General features: G+C 57.0%; 3 protein-coding genes across 3 annotated transcripts; 1 reads left to right on the forward strand and 2 right to left on the reverse strand.

Moving 5' to 3' along the window:
* Positions 1–615: 615 nt before the first annotated feature.
* Positions 616–2826, reverse strand: PLICBS_005184 (uncharacterized protein; the record flags this gene model as incomplete). The annotated part of the gene is made up of 3 exons (XM_018318832.2): positions 616–1488; positions 1543–1987; positions 2045–2826. 3 exons carry the CDS (start codon positions 2824–2826, stop codon positions 616–618), a joined length of 2100 nt encoding a protein of 699 aa, XP_018181306.1.
* A 3635-nt stretch (positions 2827–6461) lies between these two features.
* Positions 6462–7085, reverse strand: PLICBS_005185 (uncharacterized protein; the record flags this gene model as incomplete). The annotated part of the gene is made up of 1 exon (XM_018318833.1): positions 6462–7085. One exon carries the CDS (start codon positions 7083–7085, stop codon positions 6462–6464), a length of 624 nt encoding a protein of 207 aa, XP_018181307.1.
* Positions 7086–19898: 12813 nt separating this feature from the next.
* PLICBS_005186 (uncharacterized protein) lies at positions 19899–21373 on the forward strand (the record flags this gene model as incomplete). The annotated part of the gene is made up of 5 exons (XM_065600670.1): positions 19899–20057; positions 20112–20402; positions 20451–20535; positions 20585–21145; positions 21219–21373. 5 exons carry the CDS (start codon positions 19899–19901, stop codon positions 21371–21373), a joined length of 1251 nt encoding a protein of 416 aa, XP_065456742.1.
* Between the last annotated feature and the right edge of the window lie 375 nt (positions 21374–21748).

The following is a 21748-nucleotide window of genomic DNA, read 5'->3' on the forward strand; positions in this document are numbered from 1 at the left end:
GATGTTTGTCGGGGGTCCGCGGCAGTTGGCAACGCACGATGAGATGACTACTTCGTAGCAAGATACCCTTCGCGCTATAACCGTCATTCGCAAGCTCTTGGCTGTATACAATACTGCGTATGAAGTAGTACTAACTATAATGTCTCATCCTGAGCCAGACGGTGTCACCAACAAGGCACGCCAGGGTATCCGACGTCAATGAATGACGAGAGGATATCAAGCGGAATGCTTTGATTGCAAGTCTATACAAGGCTATATATATCCAGCAGAGGTCGCTACACACTTCTCTTTCAAAGATTCCAAGCGCAAAGGCATTGCCGTAGAATCTGTACCCCTAGAACAGCACAAACAATGAGAGTCTGTTTGAGACGAGTCCATACCGCCAATGTGGCCCAAGATAAACTCCAGATTTCGCCCGCTGATCCTGAAAATGACTTGCAAATATGTTCAGCTACCACGCCACATGGCGCAATAGCGGTGGTAAAAGTAACCCAGCAGAGCAACAAAGAGACCCGTGGGCCTATACAAATACAGAGCGCTTCACTTCCCCTTCGAGCCAGTTACCAAGGAGATGGTGGCGCTGAGACGCAGCCAGACGCCGCGGAGTGGCGCGGCCTACCTCATGGGCCCGAAGCCGAGCTCGCCGTTCATCGAGCCCATCGTCATCAACGTGCCGCTGGCGTCCGAATCTGTTCTTTGCAGATTATGGTACTCGCCGACGGCTTGTAGTTGTGGCTGGACGTGGAAGCTGTTTTGCCGCAGGCGAAAATTGATCGAGTGCGACTGTGACATCGACGGCGAGCTGGTGCTTTGATTCCGTATGCCCTGCGTCATCCTGTTGACGTGTGACATGGATTCGTGGCCATGATTCAAGTGTTGGTGGTGCTGTCCCTGTGGCGCATTCAACGAAGCGGACTGCGACGGATTGCCCAGCGGGCTCATGACCATCTCTGACATGGGCGTGCAAGCAAAGCCGTTCATGTTATGTGGATACTCCATGCTGGGCGACATGATGCCGGGTGAGCTGACAAAGGACCCGTTCATGTCCGATGATCCCTGTTGCGCCATGGGTGGCGAGCCACTTGAGGCGTTGGAATTGGATGCCGATTCCGGCGTGTTGCCGTTCATCTTCTCATACTCTTCGACCGAGAACTTGCGGTCAAAGTCGGCACCGCCCATCGACATGTGCATCTGGCTCGGCGGCTGGGCCATGCCAGCGTTGCCGAAACCGTCAAAGATGTCAATGTTGGCGAGATTCGAGTTCTCGGGAGCATTTTGCAGCATTGGGTTGGTAATTCGGGGGAGAACCTCGCTCATCTTGTTCATCAGCAGAGGGAGGAAGCGATGGTCGCCGTTGCGGGACATGGCGATCATGGAGATGATCTGGTTCAGATGCTCTCGGGGCCCAACAGAAAAGGGGTCTCGCGAGGGCGCTTGCATAGAAAGATACTCCGTCATGGCTGAAGTCATCTCAACCAGTTTCTCGATCTGCACCTCGAGTTAGCTAGTGTCTGAAATGTACCAGACAAGCTCTGAACTTACCAAGCCGGGCCCGAGGAGATCGATCTGCACGGGGAACTGCGACGCCATGCTCACCAGGAGTTCCCTGGACATGTGCATAGGATACTGGAACGACATGGAGTCGTCACCGCCGCCGTTGACGACCCCGCTGCTGAGTTGCCATACAGTGTTCTTCAACCACTGCTGATTGGTCTGGACATCGTTGAAACTTGGGTCCTGGCAAATGTACGATTGCACCAGGTCGTTCAACTGTTTCTGAAGGCCCCTCAGATACTGAGCAGACAAGTGACCCTTGGTCTTGTTCCACACGCCGATGAATGAGTCGTCAAATGGTCTGTACAAGTTCACAAGGAGAATAAAGCTGTTGAGCTGGTGCGCCTGCGGGTCGCTAGGGTCATCACCCAACGTTGGCAGATTGATGGAAGCTTGCAGCGAAATGGGGCGTTGTCGCTGAATGGCGTAGGCGCTATACTTTCTGTCAGCGAGCCGTACTTGACACCCCAGGCTACGTAGTACTACTTACCGCTCGATGACAAAGAAGAGCCAGTAGAGGCGGCGTCGGCGAGCAGCCTCGGCGGCGTCAAACTGCATGTAGTACTCCTCCTTGTTCATGCCAATCATGTGAATCATGGTCGTGGCCTCCCGCAGGTAGTACCAGGCTCGGTCGTGAAGCTCCTGGCCGTAATAGCAGCCGAAGATGAAAAAGTTGGTGGCGAGAGCGTTGAGTGTGATGGAATCGAGGTATTCGTAGCCCTTGCGGACGCGCAGGACCTCTTCGAGAAGGAGCTGGCTGGAGATGATGTTGGCACCAGGGACCATGTCGAGGTTGTACGGATCGCCGGGCGGCATTGACATGCCAGGCTGTAGCATGATGAAGGCGCACAGCGAAGTCATGAGGCAGTAGGCGTCGCGGTTCTGCTCCATGTACAGGATTTGTTGCTCAATCTGGCGGCGGTCGAGGATGGGCGCCTGCGGATACATGTTGTCGAAGAAGAAGTGAGCGCATTCCTTGACGAGCTCTCCCGTCAAGAGGCCCGGAGTCGGGCCCATGGACGGATTCGTGGGAGGGCACGGGATGCCGCTCATTCGATTCTGCACCTTGGCGGAGAGGCTCGTCTGGCGTTGCGTTTCCCTCAATTCGCTGATGACCTTTGCCCGCGAGCCCTTTGGCCCCTTCTTTTGAGGGATGGCATTGTAGGTGCAAGACAGTTGTGCCGACGAGCAGTTTCTGCAAGGGTTGATGCCATCGCACTTTACCTTACGGCGGTGGCAGGCGTCGCAGGCCCGCTTCACTGCCTGGGTCATGATGATGGACGCCGTGATGTCTGATGATCGACAATCGGTCGATGGCGAGGACGTGGCGATGGGCTAGGAAAGAGGTCAAGTGACCCAAGGCGTGCCGTCGTCGGTCGTTGTCTCAGCGCAGAGCAGACGATGGCAGGAGCAGCGGCGTGAAGGGATATCGATAGCAGTGCACCGACTGGGCGTATGGACAGTCCAGACTCTGGGGAGATTGCGGGGGAAATGGGCGCCGTGGCTCACTCTCGCGTAGCCGAATGTAGTGTTGCAGAGTGAGGGCGGCGACAGCGGGTGTTGTGCGCGGCTTGCAGGCCTGCAGGCGTTATTCGGCCCTTTCCAAGCAGGCCTGGACGCGGGGAACAAGCGGATTCGTCGGCCGAGTCCGGGGTCTGGCAGGTCGACGAAGGCACCGTAGGAGGTCGACAGTGAGGCGGCAGCGCTGCAGGATCCACGACGAATCGCTGCCAGGTGCCGTCGACAGAGGTTGTTGTTTTGCGCAGGCGATGAATGAATGCAGAGTCGCACGTTTCGACAGTGGGCACGGGGAGGGATGGGGGATGGGGGAGAGGAAGAGAAGAATGGGAAAGAGTGGACTCCCTGTGGGTTTTCGTCAGACTGGGGGGAACAGACAACTGGGGGAGTCAGGGGAGTGGGATGCTTCCAAGAGCACAATGGAACGATGGATGGAACAGGCAAGGCGGAGCGCAGGGCGGGAAGGCGAGTACCTTATTAGGGGCCAGGCGAGCGCGGCGCCGGACTGGCCAGCTCGCACGGAGCAGCGAGCCAGATGTGGGAACGTCAGCGCCGACGGTGCGAGCAGAAATTGGCGGGGGGCACCGCTTGGGGTGGGCGCTCCGCGACGCTGAGTGGCCCGCCCGGGGCTGTGGGAGGGGAGCCAGTGATTGGGCCGCCTGGCCTGCCTGGCTAATACCAACCTTGAAGGCCGGGTGGTGGTGGGTGGCAGAGACAGGCGCCTTCGGGTGGTCGCACTGTAGCAGGGTGGGGGCCGTTGATGCGTGGCCCGAGTGCTAGTGCAGAGAGCCCGAGCCGGGTTGAGGGCACTGTATTTGACGAGTGTCATGCATGAGTGTGGACAGTGCGCTGGCCGTTACTGGGCCTTGGACTCTAACAGGCGATACGTCCGGCGAGCCCGGGCTGCCCTCAGCCCAGGTCGCCCTCGCCTGCCCAGGCAACCTGTTACGAGACGCCCAGGCTCAGGTGGCTCGTACAGCATGCAGTGAGGGCTCCGTACCGCAAAGGTATTCTGCGAGTTTGACTCGCAATCGCCCAGCGGTTGCTGGTTCGTTTGCCTTGCCACTGGGGTACCTTTCCAGTACATGGCCCTCACCCTCACCCTGGTGGGCTGGCGTCCTGTCTGTCTCACCAGACCCGCCGCGGCCGCCGATTCTCCAAGAGTCCTGTCCTTCATCCCGCCTGTGCGCCCGTGTGCGCGCTGTGGCTCTTGCGCGCGCCCGCGCACGATATCTTCTTCTCCTCGCCACGAAGCATCGGTGAGATCCCGGGCTCGATACGCGCCTCTCCCAGGCTGCGATGTACGTAGACGGTCGCGTCGGGGGCCAACAGCCCGCGAAGCAGCGGTCGCCGGCGGTGGTAAGGCCGGCCGTCAACCTCGTACCAGGGCCATGTGCGACAGGTCAACCATCATGTCCAGCACCAACATGCCGCCACAAACGATGGTCCGTTGGCTGGCTAATTGGCCCACCGCTTCCAAATCTGTGCTCGCGAAATGGCGTCAGGGACCGTTACCGCGCGGCGGTATCTGGTCAACGGCGCCTGCACACACGTACAGAGAACGAAGCCCTTGTTGGAATGCGTCCCGAGCTGACAGATGCTATGCGGCCGTCGATAGTAGACGCCCATCGCATTTGCAACAGGCGTGAATGCCACGCGGTAAGCCGCATGTTCTATAAAACCAAGACACTGGCAGTCTGGCGTCGGGTCTGGTGTCGAAGCCCGCGGTCCGCCTGGCTCTCCGCCATTCGTCCCCATCTGCTCTTCACGGCTCGCCTCGGGGCCAACAATCACCCGGCTCACTGGCCACGTAGTGAGCAGTTGATCTGAATCGATCGTTGCCGAAAGATCCAGCAGCTGTCAGTTTTGCTGGTCACCATCGTTTTCGCTGTCCCCTTCAGACCTGACCGGACTTTGGACCTCGCGCAGGCCGACAACACGTGGGACGCATCGCCACGGATCCCGGGGCAGGGAGAGGTCAAGCGCAATGGGTCATCATCACTACGTACCTGCCTCTGTTCGCCTGGCCCCCAAAGGCCCATGGAAGCTCTGCGGCAGTGCGCTGTTTTGCCGCCTGGGCAGAAGTCTAACACGGGCATCAGTCGGCAGCACGGGAAGCTCAGTTCGGTCCCGTAGGCTCCAAGTACCGATGCATCAGATTCGCGGCTCACCTCCTGATTGCGTTTCCTTGGCCCTGGCTGTGTTGCAGCTGCCTGGTCCTTGCGCTCTGTGGCCCGTCGACGACCAAAATGCAACCAGGTCCCGGCGGCCTTGTGCTCTCCAGGATACAACGTCGCATGACCTGCAAGGCTCCTGGATCAGGGCCTGGCCGAGTCCTCCCTTGCACAGACTTTGTACGATGTGCAGGCTTCCATTTCCTGCATGGAATGACCGACTCGCAACAGAGGGCGACGTGAGGGCCGCACAGAAAAAAGTTACAACTTACTCGTAAGGTCCGCAACGGCTTCCCCTGCGCCGTGCTTCTGACAAAGGAACCTCGACTTGTGTTAACGAAGATCTCGACGCCTGACGCACCGTGATCGGGTAGAGACGACGCGTTACTTGGGCCGGAGAGCGGGCAATGGCCGCTATGTCTTCATGCAGACCTCGCCGCAACGCGACTCTGGTGAGCTCACGTGTTTGCCGTGCGAGCTTGACCAAATGAATCCATCTCACGCGACGCCGTGCGGAGGAAATGAGGAGCCGCGATCGTGGGTGTCCTCCCCCTCTTCCTCCACAAAGAGGCTGGCCTTGGCCTGCGCCTTCGGTCCGAAAAGGCCACGCCCAACAACGCCCACTCCTGCAAGGCTGCGCAAAACTGGCCACTCAGAATAATGTGGCGCTCAACCTCGAGCGCCACCGAAGAAACAGCTTCATCCCATTGGATTTGGCCGTCTCGCATTGTCGAGGAGCCGGGCACCCAGGGTCGGCCACACCTGAAATCGCCTCCGGCGTTCCGCGGGGGTGCTCCTGCGGGCTCGGGAGGCATCCCCAAAGTGCAAGACGCAGTTATCCCGCCGTCATTCATCGGCATATTGAGGCAGCCATCGCTTCAACTTCATGCCCGTTAAAACAATTGCCTGGTGCCAGGGACTCCTCGGCGACCTGGTGTCCACTTTCCAGCGTGGAAGCTTGACGCTTCTAAGTTCAGAAGATGAAACAAGGAATGGGGCCGATCCGACTCCCAGCGATGTGACGGGCCGCAACGGCGAACGGCGCCGACGTTCATGGCGCGTGGCACAGAACATTCCTCACAAACTCAAATACCCAATTCTCCGGAAAGCCATTAACCGTCTCTTTGTTTTGTCTCGTCAATGCATGCCCGAGCATCCGAGACGACCCAGAATGGAACAATTCGGGCTTTCCACGACTTGAAACGCGCCCACGCATCAAAAACTAACCAGCGTCCTGCTCAGTTCCCAAAGTCGGTCCTCGCCTTTTGTGTCATGAGCATAAGCCGCTGCCCCAGAACCCATCGCCGACGACAGCTCCTTGGCTGGCGGCGCAATTGCACATTCCGACAGATACTCTCCGCCCTTGCCCTCCCAGGCTTTGCCAACGGCTGCCCAGACCGATGTCGCGGCCCCTTGCTCGGGGGTCAACATCATTGAGGCCACTTCCGGCTCCTTCTTCCAAGCAGCCAGCGTCTCGGACGGCGTGAAGGCCTGCAAGCCTGTCCAAATACCACCAGGGTGCAAAGACAGAGCGTGAATACCGCGCGGCCCGTACACGCGGTCGAGGTAGTTTGCCATCCAGATGTTCGCCGTCTTTGACTGGCCGTATGCCTGAAACGGCTCGTATGCGCCAGGAGTCTCCCAGTTGTAGTCGTCGAAGCGGACTTGGCCGTACCGATGTGCAGAAGATGAGACACAGACCACACGCGAGTTGAACTGAGGCGTGCTGCTGGACTCCAGCGTTGGGAGAAGCAACGTAGTCAACAAATAGTGCGCTAAATGATTGACACCGAACTGCCGTTCGAAGCCATCCGCAGTCTTGGAGTAAGGCGTTGCCATGATGCCTGAAGCTCGTCAATCCAGTTCCCGCACGGTGTGTAGTCAGTCGTGCGTACCTGCGTTGTTCACGAGGACATTGAGGACGCTACTTTTCTGCAGGAAATGTTTTGCCGCATTCCTCACAGATTCAAGGGAGTCGAGGTTCAACTCAATGATCTCCAACCGCCCCCTTCCCTGGCTCGTCGTCAATATATCCTCCCGGGTAGCCTGCCCCTTTCGGAGATCCCGAGCCGTGAGGTACACGTCCGCACCCGTGGCGTGCAGCGCTCGTACTGTCTCAACACCGATACCTGACGTGCCTCCAGTTATAAGAATGACCCTTCCAGCCCATTTCCCGATGGCGTCATTGTCTGTGACGACCTGCAAAGCAGTCGGACGTCGGTCCCCGGGACCCGAGGGCTCCGCATAGAGGTGTGCATAAGGCTGCAAAGGAGTCGACATAATGGCTGCGAACCGTTTCTGGGAGGACCGGTGTAAGAATTTAGACAGAAACTAGGACACAACGATTCGAGAACGACCCTGCCAGTTATAAGGTGCGTCTCCTGCCATGTGGTCTCTCCTGCATGAGGTTTTGTGACCAGATCATTGTTATATATTCATGTATATAAATACGTCATGGCTGCCGTCTTCGTCTGACTGACTTATGAATTAGAAATCAAGAGTCCTTATCTCCATGATCGCCGACCTGGTCACGATATAACGAAAGTTTGAGTTGGGCGGATTTAACGCATCTGGAGCGGACATGTCCGCTCCCGTCCGCTCGGGTCCGCCGCCGGCATGTGGGGCTCAGTGACGGAGCCGCATCTCGTCCGCTGCAAGCCTGCAACTTCGATTTCGACGTCCGCTCTTCCGCATGGTTTTGTCCATTCTGCGGCGGCTAATGTCTACCTATCAGGTAGGATATCTCATTAGACTAAGCGAGAACGGCCAATACCCTCCATGCCGCCCCTTCTGGCAAGCCAGGCGTGCCGAGCCTGCCGGTGAGGTCACCGCCTTGGGGACTTCGGATGAACGGGATACATGGTACTGACTGTCAACTGTTCAGCCGCTTAAAGAGAAAGTGCACAAGAGATCTACCGTCATGTTCCCTGGTGAGTGGTTACCTTCTCAAGATGAATTCAACGTCTCTTATCGAATACGGATGACAGTGCGTAAGACTTCGCAAGACGTGCGAGTATTACCCAGGAGACACAGGTGCCGACGCGGCAGGTAATCCGAACGGACTTATAGAGAGGCTGCGGTATCTTGAGCAGCTCCTGCATGTCAATGGACACAGTCAAGGCCCCGGCGCGCTATCGGACGGGCGGTTAAGATCCCAGCCGGTTCTGAACGACAAGTTCCCAACTATTTACTTCCTGGACCCGGAGCAATTTTCACCCCTTGGCCCGACTTCTTTATCTTCGCCAGACCAACCTTTCATGCGCAATGGCTGGCAGCTAGTGGAGACCGACTGGCAATCAGTGTGCGCAACGTACCTGGAGACCATTCAACAGTGGCTGCCAATGCTGAGCAGGAAACGATTGCACAACGACCTAGCAAGTCTTGCAGTCGACCGGAAGCCCGCCGAGACGCTTCTTATACTGTGTATGAAGCTTTGCACGCAAGGAATACAAAGCTCTGACGGCAGCGAACAACACGACGTCGATGAATTGTACAATACAGCGAAGCAGTGTTGCTTCTACGCGGAGTCCGGCGGCTTCGTGTCTCTACGGCTGGTCCAGTCGCTTATCCTCCTGGCCGTCTACGAGCTAGGCCATGCGATATATCCGGCAGCATATCTCACCATTGGGCGTGCGTCGCGACTAGCAGGCATGATGGGCCAACACAGTCGAACTAGCGCGCGGCAGCTCTTCATCGACCCCGACACCTGGACATTGCGCGAGGAACAGCGGCGTACGTCGTGGGCGATTTTCATCATCGATCGGTAGGTTGCTCGCCTACTTCTCTACTGTGCCGATCTCTGAACCGCCATAGTGTTATATCAGCTGGTACGGATGGACTGGCAGTGTCGGCGCGCGCACCCGATTCTCATGATCTCCTCCCCTGCACTGACGTTGAATGGAATCAGGGTAGTATCGGCTCCAACGAGCCACTTCTCGCTGGTTCTTTCCACACAGGCACGTCTCTTGGACCTTTCGCACAGACCTGCCAGGCTGCGTACATGTTGGATAAAGTCATGACGCACCTCGACCGATGTAGGCGCAGCGATGACCAGAATGTGACAGAGATGCTGGCGGAGGCTATGCAGCTGCACAGGGCACTCTTGGCCCTTGATGCGAGCCTTAACCTGCCCGGCATGCTCAGTACACATTCGTATCCGAGCACAGACACACGATCCCACATCCAGGACCAAGGGGGACAAAATCAGTGCGCCATAGCACTCTGCTGCTCGGCGCGAACGCTTCTGTACGACGAGTATGGATGCAATGAACCAGATGCGAGGATCATCAACAGAGAGCGCATAGCGATGGAAACGGAGGCTCAGAGAGTTGCATTTCGGGGAGTCGAGGTCATGGCGGCAATGACTATTCCACGGATGGCAAGGCTGGTTGTGCAAACTTCAGCTGCGGCGCTGGTCATGCCCAGCATCAGTCCACTTCTCGGGTATTGCTTGTATCTCGGTGCGACGGAATGCGCGTGGTTCATCAGGGAGAACCACGAACGCAACATGTATGCGGCGCTGAGACAGATCATTCAGGGGCTTCGGGTATTGAATGCCCAGTGGCGAGTCGGCGGTAAGCATCACCGATACCTTGATCCTGTTGATTATATGCTGACAAGATTACTTCGTAAAGGTGAGTATCTTGCTTTGTTGGAGAAGAGTAGCGTTCTCAACTTGGTGGACGATGGCGAGGCCGTCGCCGACTAGTATGGACGCGTCTGGAGAAGTGAGCCAGGGCCTTCACATTGGGTCGCTGCGGATAGTATGAAACCCCAATGAAGATGCCAACTTTAAGGGCGACCGCTGCGCTCTGCGTCTCACACTATTCTTCGAGTCTCAGCACAGAGGACCGGAGTATCAACATAGAACGGTCCCTGCTTCGTGTTTATTGGAGTCTAGTTGCGAGAGGTAGCAATCCCGAAGGTTGGTTGATACTGCTATGGTGGCGGCCGGTGCACTGGCGACACAAGCAACCCGAGATGAGGAGCCCAGGGGTTCGTCGTGCATGCTTCTTCGTGATCTGTGTAGTTCGTCAAAATTTTGAAGGCCATTGGGGGTACAAAAGAAAGTAACAAGCTATCAGCACCTGTTGGACGTGTCTCCGCAACCATCAATTGATCTTGATCGATTGGAGAAGCATATAATATTGGCTAAGGTGCGCAACGGGACCCGGCCCGGAGGCGGTGACCGGAGTCAATTCAACCGAGTTCAGGCAGTTGGGGATGAGCAATGCATTTTTATGCGCAACGCCGCGCTGTAAACATTACAAGCCCCTGGTGGTACGAAGTATTAAGTACGAATAACTCCATACGATGTGTCTGGTCTTTAGGGCCATTTCTGTTTAGTCAAATAGCGTGCGTGCCAAGCCAAGTAGAAACGTACGATCAAGATTTAAAACGCCCTGGTCCAACCGATAAGGAAGAACATGAAATCTGGCCTGTCGCACTAATGTTGCCCTTACCCTCGGAGTTGAGACTTAAAGCAAGGCTGATAGCTGTTTAAGTACGCACTGGCCTGCCACCCGAAGTTTTCTAGCATACCACCAGCTGGTGGGCACCATTGAGGTCACCCCTTGAGCGGCCATGTGCACCTTCGGTTGCCCGCCTCTCCACTGGGATATCAGGAACAGATCTGGTACAACAGACTTGAAGCTGCTAAGTGTACTGAGCAATCGTGTTAGAAGGAGTTCGACCAGCCGCGTGGGCCGCGGCATGCCTGAGATGCGGAGAAGCCGACTTGCTCAGACCGATAGGGCTGCATGGGACGGCGATTCAGTGCTGCTCCTGTACGCCTCGTCTGTTACTTCGTATAAGATGTCACATGCCAGGTACCTGGAATGCGCGGGGAATTGCGCCGGGTACAATAAGAGCTACTGTACGCTGTAATCGCTTAAAGAGGCTTGGAGAGTTCCCTCACTCGAGATCGTCACGCCTATGATCCGACCCGGCCACGTCCATGCTGGTGGGTTGCGCCTCACAACTGTTGCCACTGGTTCTTCGCAACCAGAACTGTCCCATATCTTGTACCATTGATCACCTTACTTCGCATGAAGAGAGTACAGCCCAAAATAATCCATGTCAGAGTTGTGATTGAGCCGTGGTTCTACTTCGTTCATTTGGCCGCTTCAAGGGCAATGCTGCGTGCGCCTTGAAGGGACGCTCCCAGACGCATGACGATGGAGAAATCGCGAAGGGCGTAAAACTCAAACTGGCGGGTTTGGTGTTTTCAGGGAACTTTATCCAAGAGTTTCTTCAAAATCAGTTCTTGACAAATGCACGGAGTACATAATACACCATTAATACAACGGCCGAGTGTACTTCGGGGATGGTCGATGCGGTCAACTTCCATCGGCGGTTTTACCCCTGAGCTAGGTCGCACATGATTGTTTGCCTGGACTGTCGCGTTGCATCCATCCACCCCCCTCACAACCCGGACCAAGTGCAATGATACTGGGTTCTGCAACATAGGACAGTCATGCGCAGCTAGACCGGTCTGTAAGCACCTTCATGCAGGGTATGCTGTAGATATGAACGCACGCCTGCCTCAGGAGGAGAACATATCACCAGAACAAATAGGTCACAATTACTAGTCCCTGCCATGTTGAAACCTCTCCTGATTAAATTGGCCGTCAGTTTGACTGTGCGTGCCCCGCCCGCGCCATGGAATGAGGGCATGGACATGGAATGAGCCCATGCCCTCAACTTGAACTGCAGAAGAATTGACGTACGTTGCATACGTTGCACAGCATTGATACAATATCCGGCCCAGTAGCATGTGCACCGCCATATTAGGTTGCTTTTTATCTCTGCAGTTTAAGCTCCACTGGCTCAACATGCTGTTTATCGACTTTGTGTGGCCACATCCGTTTTGGCGTTTATGCGTCTGTTGTGGTACTCCGCGGACAACGGGATGGCATGATTGTTGCAGAATGTGTTGCGTCGCTTGACGACGTAGTTCGCGTAATGCACCTAAAGCCTTCATCTTTTCCTTGGTGTCAAGCTAGTGCATGAATGTCTGCGGAGACCCGTGGCTGAATACTGTAGCCTCTGGACATCGAGTAATCCATGAAAATTTTCGAGACACCTGTTACATGTACAATTTTGGCGCTCTGCCCTTTGAGAAAGGTAAATGCTTTTTTTCAAAGCAGGGTGTCCGTACTCATTAACATGAACTGATGGTTCATGATTGAGGGAATGATTGAGGGAAAATTACCGTAACAGCAAGCTCTGGTCCGCATAAATGATAAATTTAGAAAGCATTCCTTCCATGTTTGCCAAGTGAGGCTGTCGAATGACCGCTTGAGCGCAACGAGCATCGCGTTTGTCAACACTGCCTTGTCCAGGGCCTTCACCATGAGTGACGCCCACCTTGGGGTGTAGGTCGCTCGGCGTCTTTCAATAATCACTACCTTTCCGGTTCTGAGTCGTCAGAGTCTTCGATAATGAACGCGGCAGACCCGGCCGAATACTTTGGTACGACATACGTCGTCATGGGATACAGGGCATACACTCGTGTCTTGGCGCGAAAGCCCTTGCTGTATGCGGCTTGCCACGGGGGGAGAAATGGCTCGGGCACAGCCCACCCGAGCTGCGTGTTCCGCAGCCAAAGTCGGACCATGTGGCGACAGGTGCGATCATCATCCTGGTACGCATCACGCCTGTGGAGAAGGGCCCAGTTGTTGAGGAACAGCAAACACCCGGTTTCGAGTTTCAAGCGAAGCTCCGTTGACCGCGCTACCTCGCAAACGCGCTGGAGGGCGTGCTTCTGGTCGCTTGTCAACGCCGGAATTAAGCCATCAGGGCTGTTCTCGTGTGGACCGAATCGATTCGGATCCATGCATGCCATCAAGCGGCCGTCATGCAAGGCAAAAGCCGGGGCCAGATAGTGGCGAGTTCGTCGGCAGGATCTGCAGTTCATTAAGTTAGATGTTTCGAGTGAAGAAAAGGCGCTTCAGAGAGCCCTTACAATTGCACTGGCCAGCTCGGGTCAAGCAGCGTTCTGGCCACGTCCGGCTCGTCCTTGAGGAGTTTGTTGAAAACGGTCCATGTCGAAGCAAGGTACGTGTCCCCACCGCTGTCTACGCTTTGGCGAACTTGCAACGCCAGGGTGTCACAGCCCATGTCGTTGTGAAATGGCTGCGTCCTCGTCAGCACGTCTTCTCTTGGGGCCGCATCAGTGTTATATTCTGACCAAGGCTTTGTTGGAGTGAATGCCGTGCCGCTTGTCAACGGGGACATCCCAACCTTTCGAGCTGGTGATGTGGGCTGGGAAGCGGGTAAGCAGGAAACTCGACGGACTGGACTTTCGGTTTCACGCACACAAAACGTTGCCTCTCTTATCTTGGATGCCCCTTTGGTCAGCCACATAGCTGGCCAGGCCCAGGTAGACTATCACGCTGTCCTCGGTGGTGCACTGGAGGTGATGCAGACCCTTGATGATGGAGAAGCCGACGCCATTATGGATGTTATGGGCAATCTTTTCCAGCTTGTGGGCAAGGTCCCCGACTGGAAAGGTTTCGGTTGAAACACAGTCTCCGTCAATGCCGAGGGCTGCCACCGTCAGCTTCTCGCGCGAACGTTCGATATCGAATCAGGGAGTACCATTGAAACAGTCTAGAGCATGTTTAATGTCACTGATATCCCGATCACTAAGATGCCAGGTATAGCCCCAGCTGCTTCTCAAGTCGTGCCGAGTCCAGGCAAGCGGTCCCGACAATGGCACTGGAAGCTCGGGGGCGTCGGGATATTTGCCACTGCCGATGTTCTCGTCCGCACTACACTGGCGGCTGATGTTGTGATCGGGCATCTTAATTGATCTCCGAGTGGCAGGACTCGCAGGAGAGAGTCTCTTTCTGCGTCTTGGCGTGGGGAATCCCGAGGTCGCCGCAGAAAAGATGCATTTCAGTTCGGAAAAAGATTACATAGAAAATATAGCTACATTTTGACGCATCCGAAGGCCGATCCGGCTCCTCCTTCTACCCGTCAAGCGTTCGATGCCATGTTGAGTGGGCCGTCGCCCTCCAGTACGGTATCCATCTTTCTGGCTGGTGCGCCCCGGCGCTACAGAGGCCTGATGCTCGGTCGCATACTAAGCTGCATATGCTTCACGGCCCATTATGAGGGCCCCCAGGGCACGCTGATCTGCGGTGCCGGATGGTTTTGACGTCGGCATGCTCAACTCAGTCTGTCATGGTGATGCTTGATACATGTGGCGATGGCGACGTTGACGAGTCGTTGCTGAGGGGGCGAAAGATCTGATGGCTACCTCGTATGACGAAGACGATGGCGTCCACCACAAACTAGTCTTGGCCGCTGACCGGGGTCAAGCCCAGACTACGACCACCGGTATGCTTCAAGCTGACGATGCCGAGTAATTGACACGGGTTATGTGCTGTTCTCATGGTCGCCTTGCGGCTTGATCGTGAGATGTCGAGTGCCAGTACCACCCAACGGTGCAAGTCATGAATGCACCTTTGCCGGGCTGGGCATGCACTTTGCTTTGAAAGGATTCAAGCATATTGTGCGGTCGCAACCACGAAGACACGGCGAATCGCGCCGGCGAGCTGCCAGTCTCCTGAGGATCGGACAGCACTCGACCAGCACCACACCAAATCTCTTGCAACGGGCCGGAAAGAGTCTGCGGGGGCCTCCAGTAGATTGAAGGTGCAACCAGCGTCGTGGTAGACATGTGTTCAGAACGGACGTGCGCGACGACATGCTTTCCGCTCGTCCCAGTCTCGTCTTGTGCTCAGTGGAGAGGGCTACCTGGGATTGGAAACGCGACACACCTACATTGCCAAAGTACAGCGGACCAAATCAATCGAAAGGATGTCGTGAGAGGCGGACTGCGCAGAAAACATGAGACACATTGGGCAGAGACAATCTGGTTCGAACTTCGAAAGGCGTGTCTTGGTGCTGCGAAAAGGGGCCGACGACGTCCCTGCCGCCCATGATCCCAGCTGGACCCTCTTTGAGCCGGTCTGCGAGTTAGTGATGCCCTTGCACTTGCTTCCACTGTGCAGCGGTATCTCTGGTCTGCGATTCCGTGACAGGGGCTGGGCAAGCTGCACGAACCTTGAAGCCGATGTGACAGCGTGCGTGCCATTCGTTATGGGCTTGGTCGTCATCGTGTCGGCAGAGACACCTGCAGGCATCACGACAAGCCGGTCGGAGTGCTCCATTCGAGAGTGAATTTTGGAGCAGAGGTATTGGCAGGCAAATCAGTGCAAGGGCCAGGTTCTTGAACTCGAGCGACTGGGCGTGGTATGGTAGCTGCACAAGAGCCAGAGGTAGAGGTTTCCTGCTCGGCGGGGTCTACTTCGTACATTGTTTGGCCATGTTCGGCATATGGGTGAACAGAAAAATTATGGAGTACCCGGTACGAATTTGGGCCGTAAGGTCCATATAGGCCCGGGCTCGCCGCGTGAGCAGGGCCTCGTGGTTGAGGCAGAGAGGATTGTATGTCTTCAACCGGTGAGAACCGGATAAGTACGAGGACCTTGTAGCCGTGAAGATGCGTGATTGGACCCGAGGGCGTTTGTGTAACGAGGACAGCGGAGGGGAGAGTGGATTAGGTGGTGGAGGTTGACGGGATTCAGCGGCCGCTGCCACGAGCCACGAGTGTAGGTTGTGGCAGCGAAGCTTGGCCAGGATCCGCGACTGCACTTGTTGGCACGCGAGCGCAGTGCTGTGCTGTGTCGGGGTATGCTTGAGCGCATGCACGCACATACATTCTGCTGGCGCATCTCCATGGGTCGGGGAGGCGACCGTGAGCGAGACGACGGCAGCGTGATGGGAGAAGCCCGCACTCGAGCGTGGAGAGTCGTGAGAATCGGACAGTGCACAGCCTTCGACTTGCGCACTGTATCAGCGACACCCGGCGCTCCACGGCAACCGCCGAACCTAGGTTGTCCAATGACTTCAGGCAACCTCATTGTCCTGTCGACGCTGGGTGCTTGTAGCTCGCCGGGGAGGCGGCCGTCACTTCGCAATTCGCCCAGCCAGGGGATCCGTGCTTGGTACTTGGGGGCGGCTCTCCCATGGGTCGTACTTCGTAGGTACGAGTGCCTGTTCGGTCGAGTCCTTGCTTTACCTCGCTGACCCGTCTAGACGGTGCTTCTCAACCTCGCCCGCCCACCGAACTCACGGTCCCGATCTGGGCACCAACACGACCCCACGACTTCAGGCCTCGACGAGACCATGCGCCACGACTGTCTGCGAGCACCTAGCGAAAGGACCACCTCCGCACCTGGGCAGAGATTCGGGAGCCGGGCCGGCCGGGGCTTCCCCTTCCTTTCCGCCGCCACAGCCCGCAGTTCCGCAAGTCGCCCTCCATCCCAGTCATGGAGCGGAACTTCACACACCCAAGAATAAGATGGAGGGAGCCAACGGGGCAGCGCGTGGTCCAACCAACATGGGGCCAACGGTGGCCGAGGCCCATAATTTCATTTGCGCAGAGTCAAACCATGCATCTGTGCGACCCTGAAATGGGCCCCTTCACCGTCGCCGTTGGCTGGGTCGCGTGTTGGTCGGCACTGTGCCGTCTCGGGCTGAATCTGGACATGGCGGCGGCCATCTCCTCGCGTCTCGACAACAGCCGAGGGTCTGTCTGTGCAACGAGCTGGCTGCCTGCATTAGGAGCACAAGCCGCAGCTTGGCTGGGTCCATCACTCTCGTCATCGCTGCGTGGGCCTGTCCGTCGTCACTCGACTACGTCCTCGCGGGCTCGTCGTCGAGGACCAAGGTGCAGCGCTGCGCACGCGCCCATCCTGAACCGCCGCCTCTCCGCGCTCGAGTACGCGCCCTCTTCCAGCCCAGAAGCCACTCACCACGTACCCTGTGCGACGCCAACTCGTCAGATCGCTGTTCTCGGTGGTCGCCACGAGCACGGTGGGACCTTCGCCGACATCACCACGCGCCCAGTCCCAGCCGTGTCGTGTCAGCTTGATGAGGCGGCCGAGACTCGCTTGAACTCCTCCCGCGTCCCGGACCAAGGCGTTGGCACAATAGACGGGCACGCATCCTGCAAGGACACCGACAAAGCCAGCCTTTCGCCCTCGCCGTGACCCTCGCCTCTCGACGGCTGCTTGTCCCCATCTCTTCCCTTTCTCCCCCCATCTCCTCCACCTCCGAACCACCACGCCCGTCTGCCTGTTCTTGACATTACAGGCACGACAGCTCAAGCCTGTCGTACAACGTCACGGAATCATTTCTGTCCCCTTGCCTTGTCGCCCCATTCCGCAACGCACGCCCACCGATCCCGCAAGGCTCCGTCGCTGGCGTTGTTGCAGCGCCAGCGCCGGCAAGCAGCGGCGGTCGAGGCTCAGCACCGACCAGCACCATCAGAAGCAGCAAAGCCAGCCGCCGCGTCGACAACAGCACGAGGACCAAGGGTCGCGGTTGAGCAGTCATCCATCACCCGCAGAAGCCCTTGGGGCGAGCCCCCAGAGTCTCCTGCGTGCGACGCATCCACGCGACCCTCGGAACCCTGAACTAGCAATAGCCACGCCCTCATCGCGCCATGGAGACGATGGACGCTGCCCAGGGGCAGCTGCCGGTAAGTGAGCGCTTTCTCTTCCAATTGCCTTGCCTACTGCGTCATGGCCCTGTTCGTCCGTTTCGAGCCAATGTACCTCTTCGTCACGGTGTTCGCCTCGGGGGCTCAGCGCTCCCTCAAGCTCTCTCCGTCATCCTTTGTACGTGTGCGTCTGCGCATTTTCCAGCTTGTACACACCCCCTCCTTCACGCCCCCTTGCGCCTGCATCAGGTCATGGAATCATCATGTATCATGGCCCGGGAGGATCCCTCTCACATCTCCATTGTCTAGCTCGCGGGTCTCGATGGTAGAGCGAGCCATGTATAATCCGTGAGGACGTGGGAACATGCTCGCAGCTGGCCAGTGCCATTCGCCGCAGCCTCTTGCGTCCAACGACCCTCCCTCGCTCCGCTGCGCCAGGGGTCGGTCATTCAACCGGGCAAGAGTTAGATGACGCAACTCATCAGATGCTTTTCGGTTCCTTCTAACGGCCCTTGGTTCCTGCTAGACCCAACACCGACCTGTCAAGCGCAAGCGGCCGGCCGGCACCCACGCTCACCAGCCGGACGGCGGCCGTGCTACTGCTCCCCGCCTCTGCAACGGCAGCTTTTCGTCCGGTTTGATTTTTCACGATGGCACCGATGCCCAACAGCCTCGGACGCCCGTTCAGCAACTGCCACAGCAGGCCGGAATCCATTATCTCTGGCCTGGTCATCCGTATGCTGTCTGGGCTGGCACACCAGGGCCGGGGCCTGGACCAGGACCGGCTGACATCGCCCCTTGGCGGGACACCAGGTCGCCAAGCGTCAATCAGTCCGCTCGCGATGCTCTGTCCCGTCACGTGTCGCTTACAAGCCGTGGCTACGACAGCGACGGCATGCAGCGCGTCCTGGAGCCGGATCGTATGACAGCCTCCACACAGTCCATGCCGGGCAGCGTGGTTGAGCCCCTTGCCATGTCGATCGCGCGCCGGCTTCCTCACCAACTGCAACAGCAGCAGGTCCCTCCTGAGGCCGTCGAGTTTGCCGGTGTGACGAGCATGTCTCCCGGAGCCGGTCGAGCCAGAGACAAGATTTACGATGCAATTCTACAGCAAAACTTTCGTCTTCTTGCCGACCAAGGCGGCCAACACGAGCATCGCAGCCAGCTCTGCAGTGAGACCGCTGCCGTTGAAGCGTTCGACCCCGCCGCCGCAATATACTGCTCAGGTCTCGCCCCCGACCAAGCCCAGGTTCTTGGCCAAGCAGTCAGCAGCAGTGGCACGCCAGCGCGCGCAGGCTCCTGTGTCACCGGACCCATTGAAGGAACGCCTACGAGTCTGCCGAACGGCATGACATCGACCCAAGTATCTAGTGCCGAGGAATCCACAATTCGTTACCAGTCTCAAGCCCTGACTGCAGCCTCCTTATCCCAACCCGGAGTTGCTCATGGCTCTCTAGCCGCGTTTTCTCTCCAGACCGAATTGCCTGGCAACATCAGTAATCAAGCATCCAGCCTTGGCAGTCAAATTGGTGACCTAGGTCAATACAAGAACTTGTCATTCGACTTGAGCATCACTTCAGAATCCATCATGGGCGGCGGTAGTGTTTATCCGCAGCCAGAGCGGCAACAACCGCTGCTAGGGAATGCGACATCCCCACCACAGACGGAACAGATCACGGCGGCCCAAGCTGCTGCAACTTGCAAAATTGCTGCCGGGCATCTGTCAGCGGTGGCTGAAACAACTTCGTGCGAGTCTAGACAATCCGATGCGGCTCTGTACGGCCAGCAACCTAGTCGCGCGTTGTACCCGGACCAGTTGAAACTGGAACCGTTGGCAGACGACGTGGACTATACGGACTATGCGCTAGTCAAGCAATCCTCGGTCGCTCCTGTCTCTCAGTCGCTAGATAATGAAGACAGGACACACAAGGCAAAGAAACAGCGTTCTGCCTTCGACGACACCCGGCGCAAGGAAACGGCGGATACACGGTGGAGGAAGGCGTGCTTACGATGCAGGGTCCAGAAAGTCAGAGTGAGTGCAGTGGTCGGTCTTGGCTTGCGAAAGGCATAATCTGAACGGTGCATAGTGCGGAAACGATCCAGACAATCCCGACGCGGATTGCTTGCCTTGCCAGATGTTCTCCAAAACCTCAAAGAAGACGATACATCGTGTGTCATGCTACCGAGGAAAGCTGACAGACACAGTGCTTTACCGTAAGGGCGGACTTAACTTGACGGACCGCTGGAACGGCACGGCGATGAAGGACGTCGGCGATCGTGTCAACCCCCAAGACGTTCGCACGATTCACTTCACTATCGGTGTATGTGACCAACCAATCGTCGTTCAGGTAGTGCGATTCAGCGCCAGACCCGGCGATGTGACGGCTCGCTATTGGATCGTACGGGAAGGAGGCCGCGGCGAGGATATTCGCAAAAAGAAGGACCTGGAGCCCTACTGTTTGGCCAACATCTGGGACACCGCAAGTTATTTTGAAAACTACATTGTCGAGAACGCAATCCCATCCATGCTCAGGACCAACATGCCGTCATCACAGCTGCTTGGAATGAGGCACCTCGCCTCACACGACGTGATCAAGCGGACTTATGTCGCAGCGGTCGAGTACTACGCCAGCCTCGAGGTATGGTATTGAACTATATCTTTCCAATGGTAGCTGACCCAAGCAAAGGACCAAGTAGAGGGCCCATCAGGGAAGTCTGACAACCCGGAAAAGAAGCTGCTCGGCAATCTCTTCATACTCTGGTTTGCCACAAGTAGGTCCTTTGAGCCAGAAAACCTGCACAGATGCCTAACAGCTTACAGGGCACACCGCTGGCAGTGCGTATATCTGCGGTGATGAGAGCCTCGGGATGAAGCCCGAGACCAAGGACGAGACGTATCCGCTCTTTGGCAAAATTTCTCTCCCGCGCATGATCCTGGCCCAGTTCGACAGCATCAACCACACCAAACTGCTCTCCAAGTACGGACGCAAGGTGCTCCAGGATCTCGAGGGCTTCGTGTTTCGCAACCAGGGCCGCTGGTGGTGGGCAATCTACCTCTGCGTCTTCATCCTGCTTCACGAGGCGAGCTTCATCAGCGCGGATCGGTACCGCCACGCACGGAACAACCTTGGCACGAGGTTCCGGTACTCGATCCCCAAGTTTGTCGAAGAGCTGCAAGAGGGGTGCAACAACATCCTCATGCACTGGCACTACTACAATTGCAAGCCGTGGCCCAACCCCAACGAGCCGTGGCATCGCCACAGGAGCTTCCTCGCTGAGCTGTCGTCCGTACAGTACGACCTGGTCATGGAGACCATGACGGATCCGCGCGTCCAGCGGCAGCTCGACGTGTGGAAACGCTACAAGCTGGAGAACGGACGTGGTAAGTCCGATGCTACCCTGTCCTCGGCCGCCCTGTCCTTTGTCGTCGCAGTCCACCCGGCTAATACGGTCAGTCGAACGGCCCGAGTCGCAAGTTACTGCGGCCCAGGCGCAATACGTTGGAACGCAGGCCCAGTTTGATTGGGACCACCCTTTCTACTGGATTTCGCAGATTTTCGAGGAGCGCTGGACGCCTCATCCGACGTACCAGCGGGAGTACGTGTGTTAGGTGGCCTACATGGATGAAGCATGTACACGTAAGCCTTGCGCGCAGACGACAGATGCGAACAAGGACGTGTAAGTAGGGTCGGTATAGCGAGTACTCTAGTGTGGTGTAAAAGCCATTCTTGAAACCTGCCAGCATTCCAGAGAAGATGCTGGCCCCTGATTTGGATCCACCGGCGCGGCAATATGTGTGTAGGCCAACCTTCTACCACCCCCCACTATCCGCGATGGCTTGCCACGTTCAACGTTCCGTTCCGCTCTCAAGCAACAGCGCCTGGCCGATATCTGACCATGAACACTTGCACTTCACGTGTTAGCGTAAAGAAAAAGCACTGGCCTTTCCAAGTGATGCCGCCCGGCCCGGTGGTCACGTCGTCCT

Source organism: Purpureocillium lilacinum (assembly GCF_023168085.1).
Source record: "Purpureocillium lilacinum CBS 284.36 DNA, scaffold_4, whole genome shotgun sequence".
NCBI lineage: Eukaryota > Fungi > Ascomycota > Sordariomycetes > Hypocreales > Ophiocordycipitaceae > Purpureocillium > Purpureocillium lilacinum.